The 19035-nt window shown below is 46.7% G+C and overlaps 1 protein-coding gene across 2 annotated transcripts in view; it reads right to left on the bottom strand.

Annotated features, from left to right (window-relative positions):
* Positions 1–11402: 11402 nt before the first annotated feature.
* Positions 11403–19035, bottom strand: part of KIF20B (kinesin family member 20B) — an 85868-nt gene continuing 78235 nt past the window's right edge. For both annotated transcript variants that reach the window (XM_050959269.1, XM_050959270.1), the window contains exons 33-34: positions 13105–13247; positions 11403–11634 (exon numbers count right to left, since the gene is read on the bottom strand). In XM_050959269.1, coding sequence (XP_050815226.1) covers positions 11557–11634; positions 13105–13247 — 221 coding nt within the window. In that variant the 3' untranslated portion in view covers positions 11403–11556. The remainder of the gene's footprint in view (positions 11635–13104; positions 13248–19035) is intronic.

The following is a 19035-nucleotide window of genomic DNA, read 5'->3' as shown; positions in this document are numbered from 1 at the left end:
TCATGCCCTTGATTGGAGATTTTTCCATTAGCAGTGTCTGTTTGGCCTGTGCATGCACCTCGTGCCTCTTTGTTTTCAATACCAAGGCTAAGTAGGGGTGTACAGATGAACTAATCTCAGTTCTTTCACCACACAAATGTCCTGTAAGGAACAGTCTGAAGCAGAGGGGAAGGGGGACACATCTCAAAGAACCGCAGGTACTGCACAAAGTGAATATCTCTTCTTTGAGTAGCATCCCTATGGAAGTCTTCCAAAGAGGAGCACCCAAGCAGGATCTACAGATGGAGGAGGGAGCTTTGGAATAGAGTCTGGAACTGAGTATAGTAATGCAGAAACAAGTGTCACATTGGATGTGACAGCATGGATCAGGTGGTTGTAACGTTTCGACTGGAAAAGGGCAAATATACTGGCCATCTATAAAAATGGAAATAAGGACAACTTGGAGAATTATAGACAAGTCAGTTTAATTTCAGTACCCAGAAAAATAATGAAGCAAATAATTAAGCAATCAATTTGTGAACACCTAAAAGATAATAAAGTGATAAGTAACAGCATGGACTTGTCAAGAACAAATCATGTCAAGCCAAACCAATAGCTTTCTTTGACAGCGTAACAAGCTTGGGGGTGGGTATAATAGACCAGGAAAAGCCTTCCTGACCTGGTGCTGCCACCGAACCGCCGCCGGACACCCGGGCCATGGTGGCCCCAGCCCTTCCCCAAGACCCCCACCGCCTCCTCCACTCCACACACACCCGCCCCTGCTGCTTGCCACGTCCCTTCTCCTTGGGTGCTGGGGCTGGCGGCTCGGTGGGGCCTTCAGGGGTGGGAGGAGCTGGTGCTAGGGGATTGGTGGCTTGGCCTGGCAGGCACTCATGGGCTGGGGGCTGATGGCTCAGCCTGGTGCTGAGGGAGGACAGCAGCTCAGTTTGGCAGTCAGGGAGGGTGGCAGCTCAGCCTTGTCCAGTGCTGGGAGAGGCTGGCAGCTCGGCCCAGCGCTTGGGGATGCCAGCAGCTCGGCCCAACTCTGGTGGGGGGGGGGGAAAGGTGGTAGGGACTGGGGGCCGGCGGCTTAGCCCGGTGCTAGGAGAGGCTGGTGGCTTGACCCAATTCTGGCAGGTGCAGGGGCAGTCAGGGGTGGAGGGGCTGGCAGTTCAGCCTGGCAGTTGGGGGGGGCAGTGGGTTGGGGGCAGGCGGCAGTGGCTCAGCCTGATGTGGCTGAGGTGGGCAGGCCACAGAGGCCCCTCAAAGTCAAGGCCTCTCCTTTTACAGCGTGGGGGAGGGGGTGTTCAGGGCTCTGGCATGTGGGGGGCAGAATCTTGGGTGGAAGGGGCAGGGCCGGTGAGCTTGCATCCCCAAAGCAGGGGTTCACCTGCTGCCCATGGTCACAAGCCTTGTGGATAGGGTGGAAGAGGTAGATGTGGTATATTTTGGCTTTAGTAAGACTTTTGATACAGTCTCGCATGACCTTCTCATAAACAACTTGGGAAATACCTTATAATCACTCCATCTAGATTGTAAGGGCATAACTGGTTGGAAAACTGTTCCCAGAGAATAGTTATCAGTGATTCACAGTTATGCTGGAAGGACATAGCAAGTGTGGTCTCACAGGGATCAGTTCTGGGTCCGGTTTTCTTCAATATCTTCATCAATGATTTTGATAATGGCATAGATAGTACACTTGTAAAGTTTGAGGATGGTACCAAGCTGGGAGGGACTGCAAGTGCTTTGAAGGATAGGATTAAAATTCAAAATGATCTGGACAAACTAAATAAATGGTCTGAAGAAAATAGGAAGAAATTCAATAAGGACAAATGCAAAGTACTCCACTTAGGAAGGAGCAATCAGTTGCACACATGGGAAATGGGAAATGACTGCCTAAGAAGGAGTACTGCAGAAAGCAATCTGGAGTCATAGTGGATCACAAGCTAAATATGGGTCAGTGGTGTAATACTTACAAACAAACAAACAAACAAACATTCTTGGATGTATTAGCAGGAGTGTTGTAAACAAGACATGAACAGTAATTCTTCTGCTCTACTCCACGCTGATTAGGCCTCAGCTGGAGTATTGTGTCCAATTCTGAGTGCCACATTTCAAGAAAGATGTGGAGAAATTGCAGAAAGTCCAGAGAAGAACAAAAAAAAAACAATTAAAAGTCTAGAAAACATGACCTATCGGGAAGACTGAAAAAATTGGGTTTGTTTAGTCTGGAAAAGAGAAGACTGAGAGGAGACATGATAATTTTCAAGTACATAAAAGGTTGTTACAAAGAGGAGGGAGAAAAATTATTCTCCTTACCTCAGAGGATAGGACAAGAAGCAATGGGTTTAAATTGCAGTAAGGCTGGTTTAGGCTGGACATTAGGAAAATCTTCCTGTCAGGGTTGTTAAAGACTGGAATAAGTTTCCCAGGGAGGTTGTGAAATCTCCATAGTTGGAAATTTTTAAGAGAAGGTTAGACAAACACCTGTCAGGGTCTAGATAACATTCAGTCCTGCCTTGAATGGAGGGGACTGGACTAGATGACTTCTTGAGGTCCTACAATTCTATGAAAATGTGTGTATTAAAGTCCAAGTAGCAGCCCTACACATTTCACATACTGGTACACTCTTCAGTAATGCCACAGATGGTGGCTGTAATCTGGTTGAAAGAGCTTTCACCCTTTGAGTGATAATGAATGCCGACAGCATCATAAATTGACTAATATATCCAGATACGCATCACAATGGTCTCTGAGTAGAGACTAAGGATCTATCCACAAAAGAAATGAAGAGTCTAGGGGATTTCCTACATTATTAGGGTTATCTGAATAGAAGGCCAAAGCCCTTCTAACATCCATGGTATGGAAACAGGACTCCTGTAGAGAACTGTGTGGTTTCAAGAAAACACTGGTAGATGAATGGATTGATTAAGATGGAACATTGAGGAAACCTTACGTAAGTATTTAGAGTGTAGACATAAAGAGACCTTGTCTTTAAAAAACACCATAAAGGGGTGATTGACCATCAAGGCTCCAATATCCCAGACCCTATGGGTTGATGTAATGGATACCAAACAGCTATCGCCATAGATAAATGCAACAGAGAACATGGTTCCATTGGTTTGAATGGAGGTCTCACAAGGTAACTGAGTAACAGATTAGCCATAGTCACCACTGCACAGAACCCAGTCACAGTGGGGTGAGATACTAGTTAAGCAGTTATAGGATCAGAGAGAATGTCCTCTCATGAATCAATAACTGGTTAAAAGATAGAAAACAAAGGGTATGAATAACTGGTCAGTTTTCATAATGGAGAGAGGTACATAACAAGGTTCCCCAAGGATCTGTACAGGGACCTGTGCTGTTCAACATATTCATTAATGATCTAGAAAAAGGCGTGAACTGTGAGGTGGCAGAATTTGCAGATGATACAAAATTACTCAAGATAGCTAAGTCGAAAGCTGACTGTGAAGAGTTACCAAGGGATCTCACAAAACTGAGTGACAGGACAACAAAATGGCAAATGAAAGACAACGTCGATAAGTGTAAAGTTATTGTCACAGAATCCAGTCACTGCTAGGGCACATTCTCCTGCACTGGAGTAATCAGGAACCTGCTAGAACCAATTAAGGCAGACAGGCTGATTAGAACACCTGCAGCCAATCAAGGTAGGCTAATCAGGGCACCTGGGTTTAAAAAGGAGCTCACTTCAGTCAGGGAGGGAGGAGTTAGAGGAGAGGAAGTGCGTGTGAGGAGCTGGGAGCAAGAGGCACAAGGAGCTGAGTGAGAGGCTGTGCTGCTGGAGGACTATGGAGTACAAGTATTGTCAGACACTAGGAGAAAGGTCCTGTGGTGAGGATAAAGAAGGTGTTTGGAGGAGGTCATGGGGAAGTAGCCCAGGGAGTTGTAGCTGTCATGCAGCTGTTGCAAGAGGCACTATAGACAGCTGCAATCCACAGGGCGGGCCCGGGTTCCCCTCAAACCTCTCAACTCCTGATCAGACACAGGAGGAGTTGGTCCAGACTGTGAGGAAGATCACTGAGGTGCGCAAATCTGTCAATAAGCGCAGGACCCACCAAGGCAGAGAAGGAACTTTGTCACAATATATATATATACACACACACAGAGAATGTTCTCTTTATATTATATACATCTTCCTACTGTATTTTCCACTGCATGCATCTGACTAAGTATAGCCAAATATTTTAAAATGGCAAATATTAGAACTCCTTAAATGAGACATCCTACACACGTGCCTCTAATAAATTAAGGCTAAAAAGCTCTACACTAAGACTTACCAAGATGTTAAGTGTCAGTAGAAGCCAGCAGGACTAGTCTTCTTGGCTCTAATGTGTTCACTTCCACGGAAGACTTGAGAGTTTATATTCTCAACATCTCAACCTTTGTGTGTTTTAAAGCAGTAGAAGTATCAGTGTGGTATAGTATCCAGATAAAATGCTTAGGGTGCAGCAGGGATAGCAGCAAGCTGCCTCCAGCTTGGATTTTTGTCTGATTTAAGAGCATTCCCACAAAGAAGTGAAGTGAGAGTGGATGTTTGGAAGTAGATAATAATTTCACTGTCTGTCTTTAGCAGATATGTTAAATTCAAACTGCAAAATGATCACTGCTCACATTTTACCAGTGACAGTATCAGAACAAACCCAGCCGACCTTTTTCCACACAGGACAGTATTACATTCAAATTGCATTGTGATAGTCTGTCATGAAGAGAAACCTGAAGCATGTGGGGTTGCTAGGTTTTCTCACACACTGTCTTACAGCAGTCCAAGAGCAGCTGTAAGAGCTCTGGAGTCTCTCATTTTGCAAAGCCTCTGAAGCATAGAGGAACAAAACAAACATTAGTTGAAGCACCAACAAGCTTTATTGCTTTACTTAGTATATTTCTCTCTTTATTTTTCTAATATATAATATATATAATTTTAAAAAGATAATTTATTTTTATTCTTATATTGGAAGTAGAGTTGGCTGAAGATTTTTTCATGAAAACACTTTAATCAAAAACTGAAGTTTTAATGACTTTTTTACAGAAAAATTTCATTTTCACAAACATTTTTCATTTGTTGATAAAATTTTGCAACAAAATCTCTACAAAAAAATTCTTTTTTGTTTCAAATCGGGGGGGGGGGGAGAAATCCATTTTCTTTCACTTAAAAAAAATGCCTCATCCCTTTTTAAAAAAAAAAGACAGGATTTTTTCCCAACCACAACACAATAGAAACATTTTTAAAAAATTGTTTAGAATTTTTTCTTTGAAAAACAAATGTCAGTGAAAAATGCAATCTATACAACTGCTGATGTGTGCAATACCTTCTTGAGGGTTGTACTGATAGCAGCAATACCCACAGTAACAATTTCCAGAAAGAACCGTTTTTTATATACTGTCCCAATTATATTGAACAAAACTGATGAACTCTAGCCATAAATATCAAAAGGGTTTAACCATTCAGTTCAGAGGCTGGGAATGTGGAATAACATACAGCTGAGTATTTTGACTGTATACAGGTTTGCACTGATCTAAAACTAAATTGTCATTTTGCCCCCACTGAGCAACGAATTAAATTAAAATCTTTAACGCACACGTTGCTGTCCCTTTAGTCAAATACTCTTTCACAGTATTATTAGTTACTCACTTTGAAATTTTATATTAAAGAGGGAGAGTGGATTAAATGGTCTTGATCAATCAGCAGTTTAACAAAAATGTCACATGGCTGAAGTGTGAGACATTTCTATAATTTTCTATACATTTGAATCCACAAAGAAATCAAGCATAGAACAATCAAGTAATCCAGCATCTTTTCAATACTGCATTTACCTTGCAAATGATTTGGAAGAAGAGCCATAGGCCCATTTGATGATTTAATGATAAGCAATCAAACTGTCATTCACAGCAGCATGATGGCATATGAAATTCAATTTAGTCAAGTGCAAGGTTATGCACAATGGAAGGAACAATTTGAACTAAGCATATGCAGTGCTGGATTCTAAAAATTAACTGAAATCACTCAGAAAAAACCTAGGGGTCCATTGTGGACATCTGAATGAAAATACTTGCTGAATGTGCAAAAGAGGTGTGAAAAAGCAAACAAGATGTTAGGCTGTATTAAGAGATGGATAGAAAATGATACTGAAAACACTATTGTGTGTGTGCGCGCGCACGCGTTGTACCCCCTCTCCTGGTGTATGAGGTTAGATCTTTGGATGGCATTATCTGGGTAGGGCCATTTACTTCATTTACACCAGTTGATGAAGCCCACTAAATTCATTTGTAGTTATCCCATCTTGCAAAATATACAGCAGAAACAGAAAAAGTCTAGAGAATGAAGATGAAGATGTTTAGAGGTAAGGACAGATTTTATGAAGAGGAATTAGAATGATTAGGATTCTTTGATTTACAAAAATAAGAGGTGACAGGAAAGATTTACATCAATTATAAAATGAAAGTGAGAGAAAGTGCTCCTATTTTCACTCTTGTAATAGAAAAGAGCTATTCAGTAAAATTAAAAGGCAAAAGATGTGAAGCTAATTAAAAGGGAAAGAAACCATCCCCAATGCAGGCAAGATTTGCAAGAGGAATGTATGGGTGAGTGCTGTAGCTAGTTGAACCTTTAGTTTGAGAGTCACAGCCCTGTGTGGCAGGACTCCAGTGTGGTGCATACATGCACACGATACCCTAAAACACTTAAGTCATACATGCTGAGAATGTGTCAAGATATCCATCAGATCTGGAAATATTGTGAAACAGATTTAAAGCTCTTAAGAGGTTTGATTTATGTTTGAAAAATACCTTCTCCTGCACTATGTCCTTGCACTAATTTTATTTCTAAATGAGAGGAAAAAAAGATAGAATTAAAGAAGACATACAGTAAAGTAAGTGTTTCTCACCTTGCTTATTGTTTCTTGACTGTATGATGTAACAACACTAGTATGGCTAAATGATAAGTCCTCCTCAGTCAGTCAGGGAGTAGCCAATCTAGAAACGGGTTTTGGGCCGAGTTCCTCCTCCTCACAGCACACAGGGGAGACTTCGCCAGTTGAGAACTTTCAGAGTTGGAAAAAGTTAGATGTACTCTACACTAGCTGGTCAATTTGGTCACTGGGCTAGGCCTGATTGTCCACTGGGTGTGTTGGAAGAGTATCCAAAATGCCTCTGTTGACAGGGAGGTAAGACAAATTAGATCTTCTGTGATGTGGCTGCCACTAGCATCTATCTAAGGTATTTATATGGCACTGTAGCATCTTGGTCTTTCATGTATTTTTATTCTCAACACCCACAAGGAAGGGCAGGGCTATTATCCCCTCTTTACAGATAGAAAACTGAGGCACAGAAAGGACTAAGTGACTTGCCCAAGCTCACAAATGAAGTCTATGGCAGAGCAGAGAATTGAACACTGGTCTCTCAAGGGCTAGGCTTGTGCCCTAATCATGGGACTATCCTGCCTCTCTAATCACCCTGCTCATAATTTTCTGCCTCTCTTACAATTAGCATGAACAAATTGCTCTGACTAGCAGTTACCACATCCAAGAAGTGAAATAGTAACTATGCCAAAACTAAGATGAGTGAAGCTGAAGAACTGGAAGAGGAGAACAGCTTAGGGCAGAAGTGGCCAAATTACAGCCCATGGGCCACATCTGGCCCATTGGACCGTTTTACCCACCCTGGCCCCTCCCCCACAGCCTCAGCTCACTATGCCGCTGGCGCAATGCTCTGGATGGCAGGGCTGCGAGCTCTTGCCGGGTAGCGCAGCTGCAGAACCATGGCCTGATCTGGTGCTCTGTGCTGCATGGTGGTGCGGCTGGTGCAGCTGCCTGTCCTGGTGCTCTGGGTGGCGTGGCTGTAGCGCTGTCTGCCACCAGTGCTCCAGGCAGCACCGTAAGGGGGCAGGGGAGTTTGCGGTGATGGTCAGGGGCGGGGATGTGGTCAGGGTGGTCAGAGGGCGGGGAACAGGGGGGTTGAATGGGGACAGGGGTCTCGGGAGGGCAGTCAGGAACGAGAGGAGAGGTTGAATGGGGCGGCAGGGGACAGTCAGGGGCAACGGGTGGTCATGGGACAGGGATGGGTGGATGGGGCAGGGGTCCCGGGGGAGCCATCAGGTGGTGAGTGGGGCCAGGCTACGCCTGGCTGTTTGGGGAGGCAGTCTCCTCTAACTAGCCCTCTATACAATTTTGGAAACCTGATGTGGCCCTCAGGCCAAAAAGTTTGCCTGCTCCTGGCTTAGGGCTTGTTGAGCTCTTCCCCTAGAGATACCTTTCCAAGAACTTGTCAGCCAAAGGTTACATCAAGAAATATATTCAAATGCAGCTGACAGTGCTGCAAGGTTTGGACCAGCTGCCAAGTGATGGGCTGGCTGAGCTCATCCCTTGAAGCCTTTCCATGCTCTGCTCAGGAAATAGTTACTACTTGCTTAGAGTGAGCTTCTGTAGGGAGGATCGTCCTGGGAAGGCCTATATGGACACATTCTTCCCATTGCAAGGCGCTTACAATAGCTCACATGGAGGCTAGACTTGGAAGGGTTTAGTCTGGGATAGGTAGATTATAAGCAGATATACGTGAAAGAACAGTGAGCCTTAAGTCTGGCCTTGGTGCTAGGGTAAAAGCTGAGGAGCAAGATCTCCTGATTACAGTAGAAGGCTTAGACCATAGGGGCACTGCATTAATTATCTTACTTCACTGGGTCATGTCTCTTGGGGAAATTTCCCCTTCTTGGCTCCATGACGAATGTATCCCCACCCACCTGGCTCAAATAACATCTCCTGCTTACAGTCTGGTTCATTTGAGACCCAGTAAGTACCAGGAGTTCTTCTTCTTGGACAGCAGGCTTAGTTCTTTCTTTTCCACGGTCTCAGGAACCTCTAGCCCCCAGTAAACTGTTTTCTCTCTCTCTCTCTCTCTCTCACCTAGTGCAGTGTCACAGTTTCCTCCACCCTCGCGTTCTGTAAACCATCAGCCCTATGGTAAGCTTGACTCAAATAGGCTCTCATCATTTGATGCAGAGTTCTCTGCAATCCTCTTCCTAGGGTTCATAGTGCAACCACTCTCTGGGTTCTATAATTCACTAGCAGTCTATCTGGCTACTACAGGAACTTCACTACTTGGACACCCTGCCCATCCATCTGGTCCCCAAAGAGAACCCATGCCCAGCTCCTTCCTGGAGCCTGGTGGCCTCTGTCTGCTGCTTCTGCCTGAGAGTTAGGAAATCTTAGATCTGGTTTCCTTTAAGTCACATGTGTACTCCTAGTCATGTGACCTGCAACTATAGCTTCCAATGTTAAGAGGCCAGAATCTATGACAGATGCACAGGGAGCATGCATGCACACACTCAAGGACCAGTCCTTTGTTCAAGGACACAGTAGTTCTCAAAAATGCCTCTAATAAAAAAAGGTTATTTACAAAAAAGGGAGCCAAGTCAGGGTAGAGAGTTTCCCAAGTCCCTGAGCTAATGTGATGGCTGCCTTTCATCCAGACAGACAAGAACATGGAACAATGATGATGGTTTCATTTATGTTCAAACAGAGACTAATTGCTCTTCAGGACAGCATGAAACTTAACAGGAGGTCTAAGGACAGAGATTGATTTAAAGAAAACTAATTATGAGGCAGTGGAACTCCAGTGGCAACCCCTCGACCAGAAAGGAACTAATGGAGGCCTTTCTCAGTCTCATCCTGGAATAATTTAAGAATGAGAGGATAATGTATTTCCTTTCTGAGTTCCTGTAGGATCTGTGCCAAGACTAAAAGATAGATCACAGTGTAAAGAGAAAAACCATCTCCTTTCTTCTGAGAATGGGACAAACACCTCAAGGACCTGGGCAAAGATTCCCACACAGTTCCATGAGGAGGAAGAAAGTCCTTTGTTTCTGATAGGTGGAAACTAAAATGTTGAAATAGCTGTAGGTATGTAAATTAGACCTGCTTTAGCCAGTTAGGAGCTAGGAGAATCAAAACACAGATTCCCTTTTCTCTTCCTTCACAGCCTGCCATATCAGGGTAAATTGCATTTTCAGTGTATTATATTTTTCAATTAAAGATAGCAACAATAATTTAGAAAGTCACATTTTATGTTCAAGATCCCGGATTTTTAATATCTTCTCTCTAATGCTTACTGAAAGGTGTAAATCCTCTTGGACATCACATCTGATGTTTTTATGCCAATACAACAGAAGACAAAATAGTAACAAGGGAGAAAGAATTAGGGCAGTTATGTATATGAAAGTAGTAGTCACATTTGAAAGGCCGTAAGATTACAGTATGTAGCTTCAAAAATTAATCTGGCTGGTAAGTCTGAATGTTGCACTCTTCAGAGCTTAGTTACTGTTCTGATGGGCTAGCAATGATCTGAATGACAAGATGTTTCTTTCTCTGCTAGAATTTGAGAGGACACCTTCTGAAACATTGCCTACCTCTCATGTCTCAGGCTGAGAACAAGACACCAAAGCAGTTCCCTCATCAACTTATTTCTTCACCTGGTGAAGCTTTCCTCGAATTCTTCCACTGAGAAGGGAGGGGGAGGGGGATTCGATTCCCCACAATGTTGGTCAAGTATTCTATTCCTTAAGCCCAAGAAGCTTAGATGATCCACAGGCCATCCACATGAAGGCCTTTGTCTCTGCATTGCTATTGGCCTCCACAGCTACCCTCAAGGAAGAGGCTGGGAGTTTGCCAAATTGTGGAGGGATAAATAGGCAAGTCAACAGTAATTTACCAAATTACTCTCAGATTCAGGAGGATACACCACCTCTGCGGAAATCCTCCAAATCCTAACCCCAGATCTTCCATGTTGTGGATCAGCCAGAAGGATTTTCAAGGATTCAGGGAACAGGAGATGGAGAATGCCACTTCTGTGGTATTTCCTCTTACATACATCCCCAGGTCAGCATCTGTTGAATCTCAGGCCCCTGACCTACAGATGAGCATATTACCAATAAGACCCCACATTTGGAAGTCAAACTAGTGTCTTCTGCAGCACTGAACTTACCAGTAATTAACAAATTTTCTCTTGTTCAGCCACCGCTAATAGTTGGTTATAGATGGAGTACTACAAAAGTCTACAGAGGAGTACTACAAATACACACACATACAAACATATAGAGGGATTACATGGTTGAGTACTAGATATACTCCCTGTATAACTTGTCTTTGCCAGAAGCTGGGAATGGGTGATTGGGAAAAGATTACTCAATGATTTTCTGTTCATTTCCTCTGAAGCATCTGGCATCTGGTGACTGTCATAAGACAGGATATTGGGCTAGATGGACCATTGGTCTGACCCAGTGTGGCTGTTGTTATGTTCACTTAAGAGTGGCATTCCTGGACCCTTTTAAAAAGACATCAAGTTATAAAACAAGTCATAGATGTAAAAACTTTTTTTGAACTACATTTCAGCTTTAATGGATACACGATTTTATACAGTACTTCTGAAGGTTTAACACAAAAGAAAAACTATAGAGGCAGTGGGAGTATAATAAAGGAGCTACAATTTATTATATACAATCAACTGAAAATAATACAATAGAAATATGACATGATTAAGAATTATGTAAACATGTTTCTACATGACCGTTTATCTTGCTGTTTTTGACCGCAGTCGTCGCTTGATGATTAGATGATCACTTTCCTTTTCCTTTTCATCCATAACAATCTAAAAAACATTTTGAAAGTTATTTTTGCTTTTCCTCAGATAAATGTTTAATATGGAATCGTATGTCAATGTCACTCGACAGATAATTCTAGATATCTATGTACAGATGGCTGCATTCATGCAGTTAGCTGCATAAAACACCCATCAATTTTCTAGTGTCCCCCTGCGCTGTATTCATAATAAATTGCACAATATTGCTACTGAATTTTTTTTTAAAGGATCCATAGTAGTCTTAGGTCAGTGTACAGAGCTCCACATACATTTAATGAAAAAAAAAAATCCTAGCAAAGACTAGGTTGTGTCAGACTATGTTTGCATAGAAATTTATGTAAGAATATGTTGCAAACCATAGAAACCATTCTGATTGGAAAAAATTTCCATTCCTAAACTTCTAGTACTAACTCACCAAAATAAGAAAAAAAGTGAGACGAGGTGAGTGAAGTATTACCAACCACCTTGTCTCTCTAATATCTTGGGACTGACTTGGCTACACCACCACTGCATAAATATGTAAAACAAAACAAGAACAAAAGTTTAATCTTCCCTTGACCTTCCCTGGCTTGTCCAGCATCTTGGATCCTATGCAGTCTCGTTTCTGCGCCCCCGTCATCCCTTCAGACTGCTCTCACTAAAGTTAATGGGATTACTCATTTGCATAGGAATTTGTAGGATTGAGGCATAAGAATGAGATCCTCACTCCCTGTTCTGGCCCCTTCACAATGGGGGAAAGGACCAGAGCAGAATAGAGGGTTCTTAAAGCCCTGCTTCCAGCTGGTGGAGCATCCCTCCAGTGCAAGAACTGCAGAGAGCCATACGGCTGTCCTCCAAAGACCCTCTTGCAAGCCTTGGCATATGGGACATGTCAGGGACTGCGCTAGGAGGGATGTATCACTGTGGTGTCCCAGGATGCAAATCTGTTGAGCTTCTAGGTAATCAGAGGGCAGCTCCAGGAGACTTCCATAGCTTAGACAGGCCTGTAGTCTTAGCAATGCAGCACAGAATCTCATCCTCAGGGTTTAAACCAAGTATTTTCCTTATTCATTAATTAGTTGTATACGTATCCATTTCCATTTATCATTTCCCTTTTACATTTAAATTGATGCAGTCAACTGAAAACAAAAATCACTTCTTGTTAACTACAATAGCTGAAAACATTTGTTGCCCCACACTAAAATGATTATGACTAGAGAAAGGAATGGGTCAGTTTGTGCATTTGGCAGCACTTTCACTATATACCCTGTAGAGCAACTCAGCTTTTCCCATTCATACAGGTCTTACAAACAGCTGCAAAGAGAGGAGAGACAAGTGGAGAAAAAGAAGATGCAGCTGTAAAACCACAAAGATTGGCAAAGTGGAGTCAGGGGAACTGAAGTACATGTCACTATTTTTAACTTATTTTTGTAAACTGACTATATCTCAGGTTTACTTAACTTATCTCACTGCAGTGTGTGTGGAAAGTATGTCACTTACCACATCACCAGGAATGTCTAAAGGAAAGGAAATGTCAGTTGAGTACAGCTTTCGCTTAGTTCGTTTCGGCTTGAATTCCTTTGCTTTGTGAGTTTCCACTTCTGTCGATTTGGGGGAGCTTATTGTTGCAATCAGTTTCTTTGCTACAAGACATTTTATTTTAATATTTTATTATTTATAAAAATTAAAAGGAAACAAGGGAATATTTAAAAAGCTACAATAAATTCCTCTAAACACAGCTGAAAACGTTTTTAAAGAGGAAAGGGTTCAGATAAAACCTTGCTTTATTATACAGACACATTTGACTTTTAAAAGAGATTTAGAAAATATGGATCACAGCAAACCTGTGTCCCCCAAATAAATTAAGCCAAATTAAGAAATTAAGTAATTTTTTCACTTCCTAGGAAGGGACACATTTGGAGTTTGATTCCGCTGTCAATTGTACAGCAATCCCACTGACTTCCTTGAAATTACTCTTACCTATCCAGGTGAAATAAATTTCAGAATCATGTCCTATTATAAAAACTTAATTCAAAATAGTTAGCATTATTGTTTTGACAAGTTAATGCACATGCATAATTCTTTTTTTTCCCCAATGTAGACTATCAATTTTTAAAGTACTTAAAAAAAATTCCCTCAGAAGACTCAGACAATAATGTAATGACATTAGACAGAGTACAAAAAGTTAAAAGTTTAACTGTTCAAACACAAATTGTCAAGATCACACAAAATATAAACGAAGTAAATATCCTTAAAATCAAACTCTAAAAAGTTCTCAAGCTGCATTTTTCTTATTGTGTCTATCTGTAAATTTTGATTATCAGTAAAAGAAATATTTTGCCTGTTTGCGTGTGTACAGTGAAATCAATGTTTACTGACATTTTTCAATAAAAATAAGACGGTTACTCACCTTTGTAACTGTTGTTCTTCGAGATGTGTTGCTCACATCCATTCCAGTTAGGTGTGCGCGCCGCGCGTGCACGTTCGTCGGAAACTTTTTTTTACCCTAGCAACTCCAGTGGGCCAGCAGGTCGCCCCCTGGAGTGGCGCCGCCATGGCGCCCAATATATATCCCTGCCGGCCCACCCGCTCCTCGGTTCCTTCTTGCCGGCGACTCCGACAGTGGGGAAGGAGGGCAGGTGTGGAATGGATGTGAGCAACACATCTCGAAGAACAACAGTTACAAAGGTGAGTAACCGTCTTTTCTTCTTCGAGTGATTGCTCACATCCATTCCAGTTAGGTGAATCCCAAGCCATACCTAGGCGGTGGGGTCGGAGCGAGAAGTCGCGGCATGGAGCACAGCAGATCCGAAGGCCGCATCCTCTCTAGACTGCTGGACCAGGGCGTAGTGGGAAGCAAAGGTGTGGACCGATGACCAGGTCGCTGCCCGACAGATTTCCTGGATGGGCACACGGGCAAGGAAAGCCAGCGACGACGCCTGTGCCCTGGTAGAATGCGCAGTCACACGGCCCGTAGGGACGTGGGCCAAGTCATAGCAGGTCCTGATACAGGACGTTACCCATGAGGATAACCTCTGGGAGGAGATAGGAAGCCCTTTCATGCGGTCCGCTACCGCCACGAAAAGCTGGGGGGATTTGCGGAAGGGCTTAGTCCTCTCCACGTAAAACGCGAGAGCCCTACGGACATCAAGCGAGTGGAGCTGCTGCTCCCTGCCTGAGGAGTGAGGTTTCGGGAAAAAAACCGGGAGGAATATCTCTTGGTTGACGTGGAAGGCTGAGACCACCTTGGGGAGAAAAGCAGGGTGTGGTCTCAGCTGCACCTTGTCCTTGTGGAAGACCGTATATGGGGGGTCTACCACAAGAGCCCGGAGTTCCGACACCCGTCTAGCTGAGGTGATAGCTACTAGAAAGGCCGTCTTCCAAGAGAGGTAAAGCAGGGAGCAAGTAGCTAACGGCTCAAAGGGGGGCCCCATGAGCCGGGACAACACCAGGTTAAGATCCCAGGTTGGAGCAGGGGGACGGACGTTAGGGTATAAACGTTCCAGCCCCTTAAGGAATCTAGACACCGTCGGGTGGGAAAAAACAGAGCGACCATCCGCACCCGGGTGAAAGGTGGAGATAGCTGCTAGGTGGACTCGTAACGACGATATGGCCAGACCTTGCCCTTTGAGGGACCAAATGTAGTCTAAGATGTTGGCTACTGAAACTTCCATAGGGCGGAGATTTCTCTCCACGCACCAATAGGAGAAGCGCTTCCATTTGGCCAAATATGTCGCTCTTGTGGACGGCTTCCTGCTGCCCAAGAGCACCTCCCTCACCGGCGTGGAACAGCGCAGCTCAGAGCCAGTCAGCCACGCAGGAGCCACGCCGCTAGGTGCAGCGACTGCAGGTCCGGGTGACAGAGGGTCCCGTGATCCTGGGTAATCAGGTCCGGATGAAGGGGCAGGGGAACTGGGTCGGCTATGGTCAGGTCCAGCAGCATGGGGTACCAGTGCTGTCTGGGCCATGCCGGGGCTACCATGATCACGTGAGCCCTGTCCCTGCGCACCTTCAGAAGGACCCTGTGGACCAACGGGAATGGGGGAAACGCATAGTACAGGTGGGTCGACCACTGGATGAGGAAGGCATCCGCTATCGACCCGGGCTCCCTGCCCTGAAAGGAGCAGAACGCTTGGCACTTCCTGTTCCCCTTGGACGTGAAGAGGTCCACCCGGGGATAACCCCACCTCCGGAAGATGGAGAGGGCGACGTCTGGACGAAGGGACCACTCGTGTGACAGGAAGGATCTGCTCAATCGATCCGCCAGCGTGTTCCGTACTCCGGGGAGGAAGGAAGCCATGAGGTGAATGGAGTGGGCTACACAAAAGTCCCAGAGTCGTATCGCCTCGTGGCACAGGGAGGAGGATCTGGTGTCGCCCTGCTTGTTGATATAATACATGGTCGTCGTGTTGTCGGTGAACACCGCGACACAACGACCCTGGAGCTGATGACAGAACGTTTGACAAGCAAGACGGACCGCTCTCAACTCCCGCATGTTGATGTGTAGCCCCACCTCCTCCTGGGACCACAGGCCCTGCATCCTCAGGGTCCCTGCGTGGGCCCCCCAGCCGAGATCTGAGGCATCTGTTGTTAGGGACACCGAGGGCTGAGATGGGTGGAAGGGGAGACCCGCACACAACACTGACTGGTCCAGCCACCAGCCGAGAGAATCTAAGACCCTCTGGGGGATCGTGATTAACATATCTAGTGGCTGTCTTGTTGGTCTGTAATGACTGATGAGCCACAACTGGAGTGGCCTCATGCGGAGCCGAGCGTAATTGGTCACGAAAGTACAGGCCGCCATGTGGCCTAACAGGGTTAGACACGTCCTCACTGATGTCAAGGGGGCTGTCTGTAGTCGTTGCACGATTGCCGACAAGGCCTGGAACCGCTGCAATGGCAGCAAGGCCCTGCCCACAGTGGCGTCCAGGACGGCCCCGATGAATTCCACCCTTTGTGTGGGGGCCAGGGTGGACTTGTCTGTGTTCACCAAGAGGCCCAGAGTGGCGAACATGTCGGTGATCACATGGACATGGCTGCAGACTTGTTGTTCCGACGTGCCCCGAATTAACCAATCGTCCAGATACGGGAACACGTGGATACGACTGCGCCGAAGCTGCGCCACAACAACTGCCATGCATTTCGTAAACACTCTCGGGGCCGTGGACAAGCCAAATGGGAGGACTGCAAATTGGTAATGCAGAGACCCCACAACGAAGCGAAGGAAACGTCTGTGGGGTGGCCAGATAGCAATGTGAAAATACGCGTCCTGCATGTCGAGGGCGGCGTACCAGTCTCCCGGATCCAGGGATGAGATAATGGTCCCCAAGGAAACCATGCGGAACTTCAACTTCACCAGGTACTTGTTGAGCTCTCGCAGGTCGAGGATAGGCCTGAGGCCTCCCTTGGCCTTGGGGATCAGAAAGTAGCGGGAATAAAACCCCTTGCCTTTCTCGTTCTCCGGCACCGCCTCTATAGCTCCTTTGCCGAGGAGCGTCTGCACCTCCTGCCGAAGGAATTGCTCGTGAGAGGGGTCCCTGAAGAGGGACGAGGAAGGGGGGCGGGGAGGAGGAAATGAAACAAACTGCAGGCGGTATCCCGACTGCACCGTGCGTAAGACCCAGCGGTCTGATGTTATTAGGGACCACGCTGGGAGGAAAAACGAAAGGCGGTTGGAAAACGGGGGGAAAGGATCCATTGGGGAAACTGTTACTGCGCCCTCGGGCGCACCTTCAAAATGAAGGCTTGGGTCCAGGCGGGGGCTTAGAGGAGCCTTGGTTTTGCCCCCCTTGGTTCCCCGAGTGCCTGCGCCTTCCATTCCTGCCGCGGCGCCTGTTAAGGTCCTGCCGCTGGCGGAACTGGGAATACGGCCTGCGCTGTTGTTGTTGTTGCTGCGGCCGGAAGGGTCTGCGTTGCGTCACTGGTGTGTGCATCCCAAGTGACCGCATGATGACTCGGTTGTCTTTCAGACTCTTGAGTCTGGGGTCTGTCTTGTCCGAGAATAATCCTTGGCCTTCGAAAGGAAGGTCCTGTATAGTGTGCTGGAGCTCCGGCGGAAGGCCGGAAACCTGCAGCCAGGAGAGGCGACGCATTGTTACACCCGACGCGAGGGTACGGGCAGCCGAATCCGCAGCGTCCAAAGAGGCTTTCAAGGACGTGCGTGCGACCTTCTTGCCTTCCTCTAAGATGGCCGTAAACTCCTGACGAGCATCTTGTGGCAGCAGCTCCTTGAATTTATCTGCTGCCACCCAGGAGTTGAAGGCGTATCTGCTTAACAGGGCCTGCTGGTTGGAGACCCTGAGCTGCAGCGCCCCAGCCGAGTACACCTTACGGCCGAGGAGATCCATCCGCCTGGCCTCCCTGGATTTGGGGGCTGGAGCCTCCTGACCGTGACGCTCTTTATCGTTGACGGATTGGACCACCAGGGAACACGGAGTCGGGTGTACGTGGAGGTACTCGTAGCCCTTAGAAGGAGCCATGTACTTCCTCTCGACGCCCTTCGCAGTGGGAGGAATGGAGGCCGGAGACTGCCAGATGGTGTTGGCGTTGGCCTGGATGGTTCGTATGAACGGCAGGGCGACCCTGGTGGGAGTGTCTGCCGAGAGGATGGTCACAATAGGGTCCTCTACCTCCGAGACCTCCTCGGCTTGCAGACTCAGATTTTGGGCTACTCGCCTGAGGAGGTCCTGGTGCGCCCTGAGGTCCAGCGGGGGGGGGCTGTTGGAGGAGGTCCCAGCCACCGCTTCATCAGGGGAGGAGGATGAGGAGACCCCCGGCAAGAGAGTGTCTAATGGGGGGTCTCCCTCGGCCCTCGCCTCTGCCTCAGGAGCCAAAGTGGAGTCTTGATGCTTGGACCCTTCCTCCCCATCCGGGGAGGGAGGGGGGCGAGACAACGAGGCTTCAGGTGCCCTGCGCTCCGCAGTCGCCGGCCTAGCAGGGAGCTGTTGGGGGCCCTGGGCCTGATGATATGCCCAGGGTGTCCAGAAACCCCATTGCTGCGGGCCTTGGTCCTGCTGTGGAGGCTCACTGAACAGCGCCGCCTGCCGGTCGGTGCCCAGCGCGTACCCACTGTCCGTTAATGAAGACACGGACGGCTGTCTAGAGGGCCATGGCGGGGCGGACCCTGGATGGTAAGGGTCCGCGCGGGCCGGCACGGGCGATCGTCTCGGTGCCGGGGACCGGTGCCGGGAGTCGTATCGGTGCCGGGACCGGGACCGGGTTCTGTCACGGTGCCGGGATCTGGACCGGTACCGGGCGCCGCTTCGGTGCCGGGATCGGGACCTGCCACCGGTTCGGTGCCGGGAGGTCGACCGGGACCGGGACCTGCCACCAGCTCGGCGCCGGGAGGTCGACCGGTGCGGCGAATGTCTGGATCGGCTCCTGGAATCGCGGTGCCGGTAACAGCGGCTGGAGTCTGACCGCGATCGTCTC

This window comes from Gopherus flavomarginatus, chromosome 6, assembly GCF_025201925.1.
Source record: "Gopherus flavomarginatus isolate rGopFla2 chromosome 6, rGopFla2.mat.asm, whole genome shotgun sequence".
NCBI classification, from domain to species: Eukaryota; Metazoa; Chordata; order Testudines; family Testudinidae; genus Gopherus; species Gopherus flavomarginatus.
The sequence above is the reverse complement of the archived record's forward strand: the minus strand, read 5'-3'. Positions and strand labels throughout refer to the sequence as shown.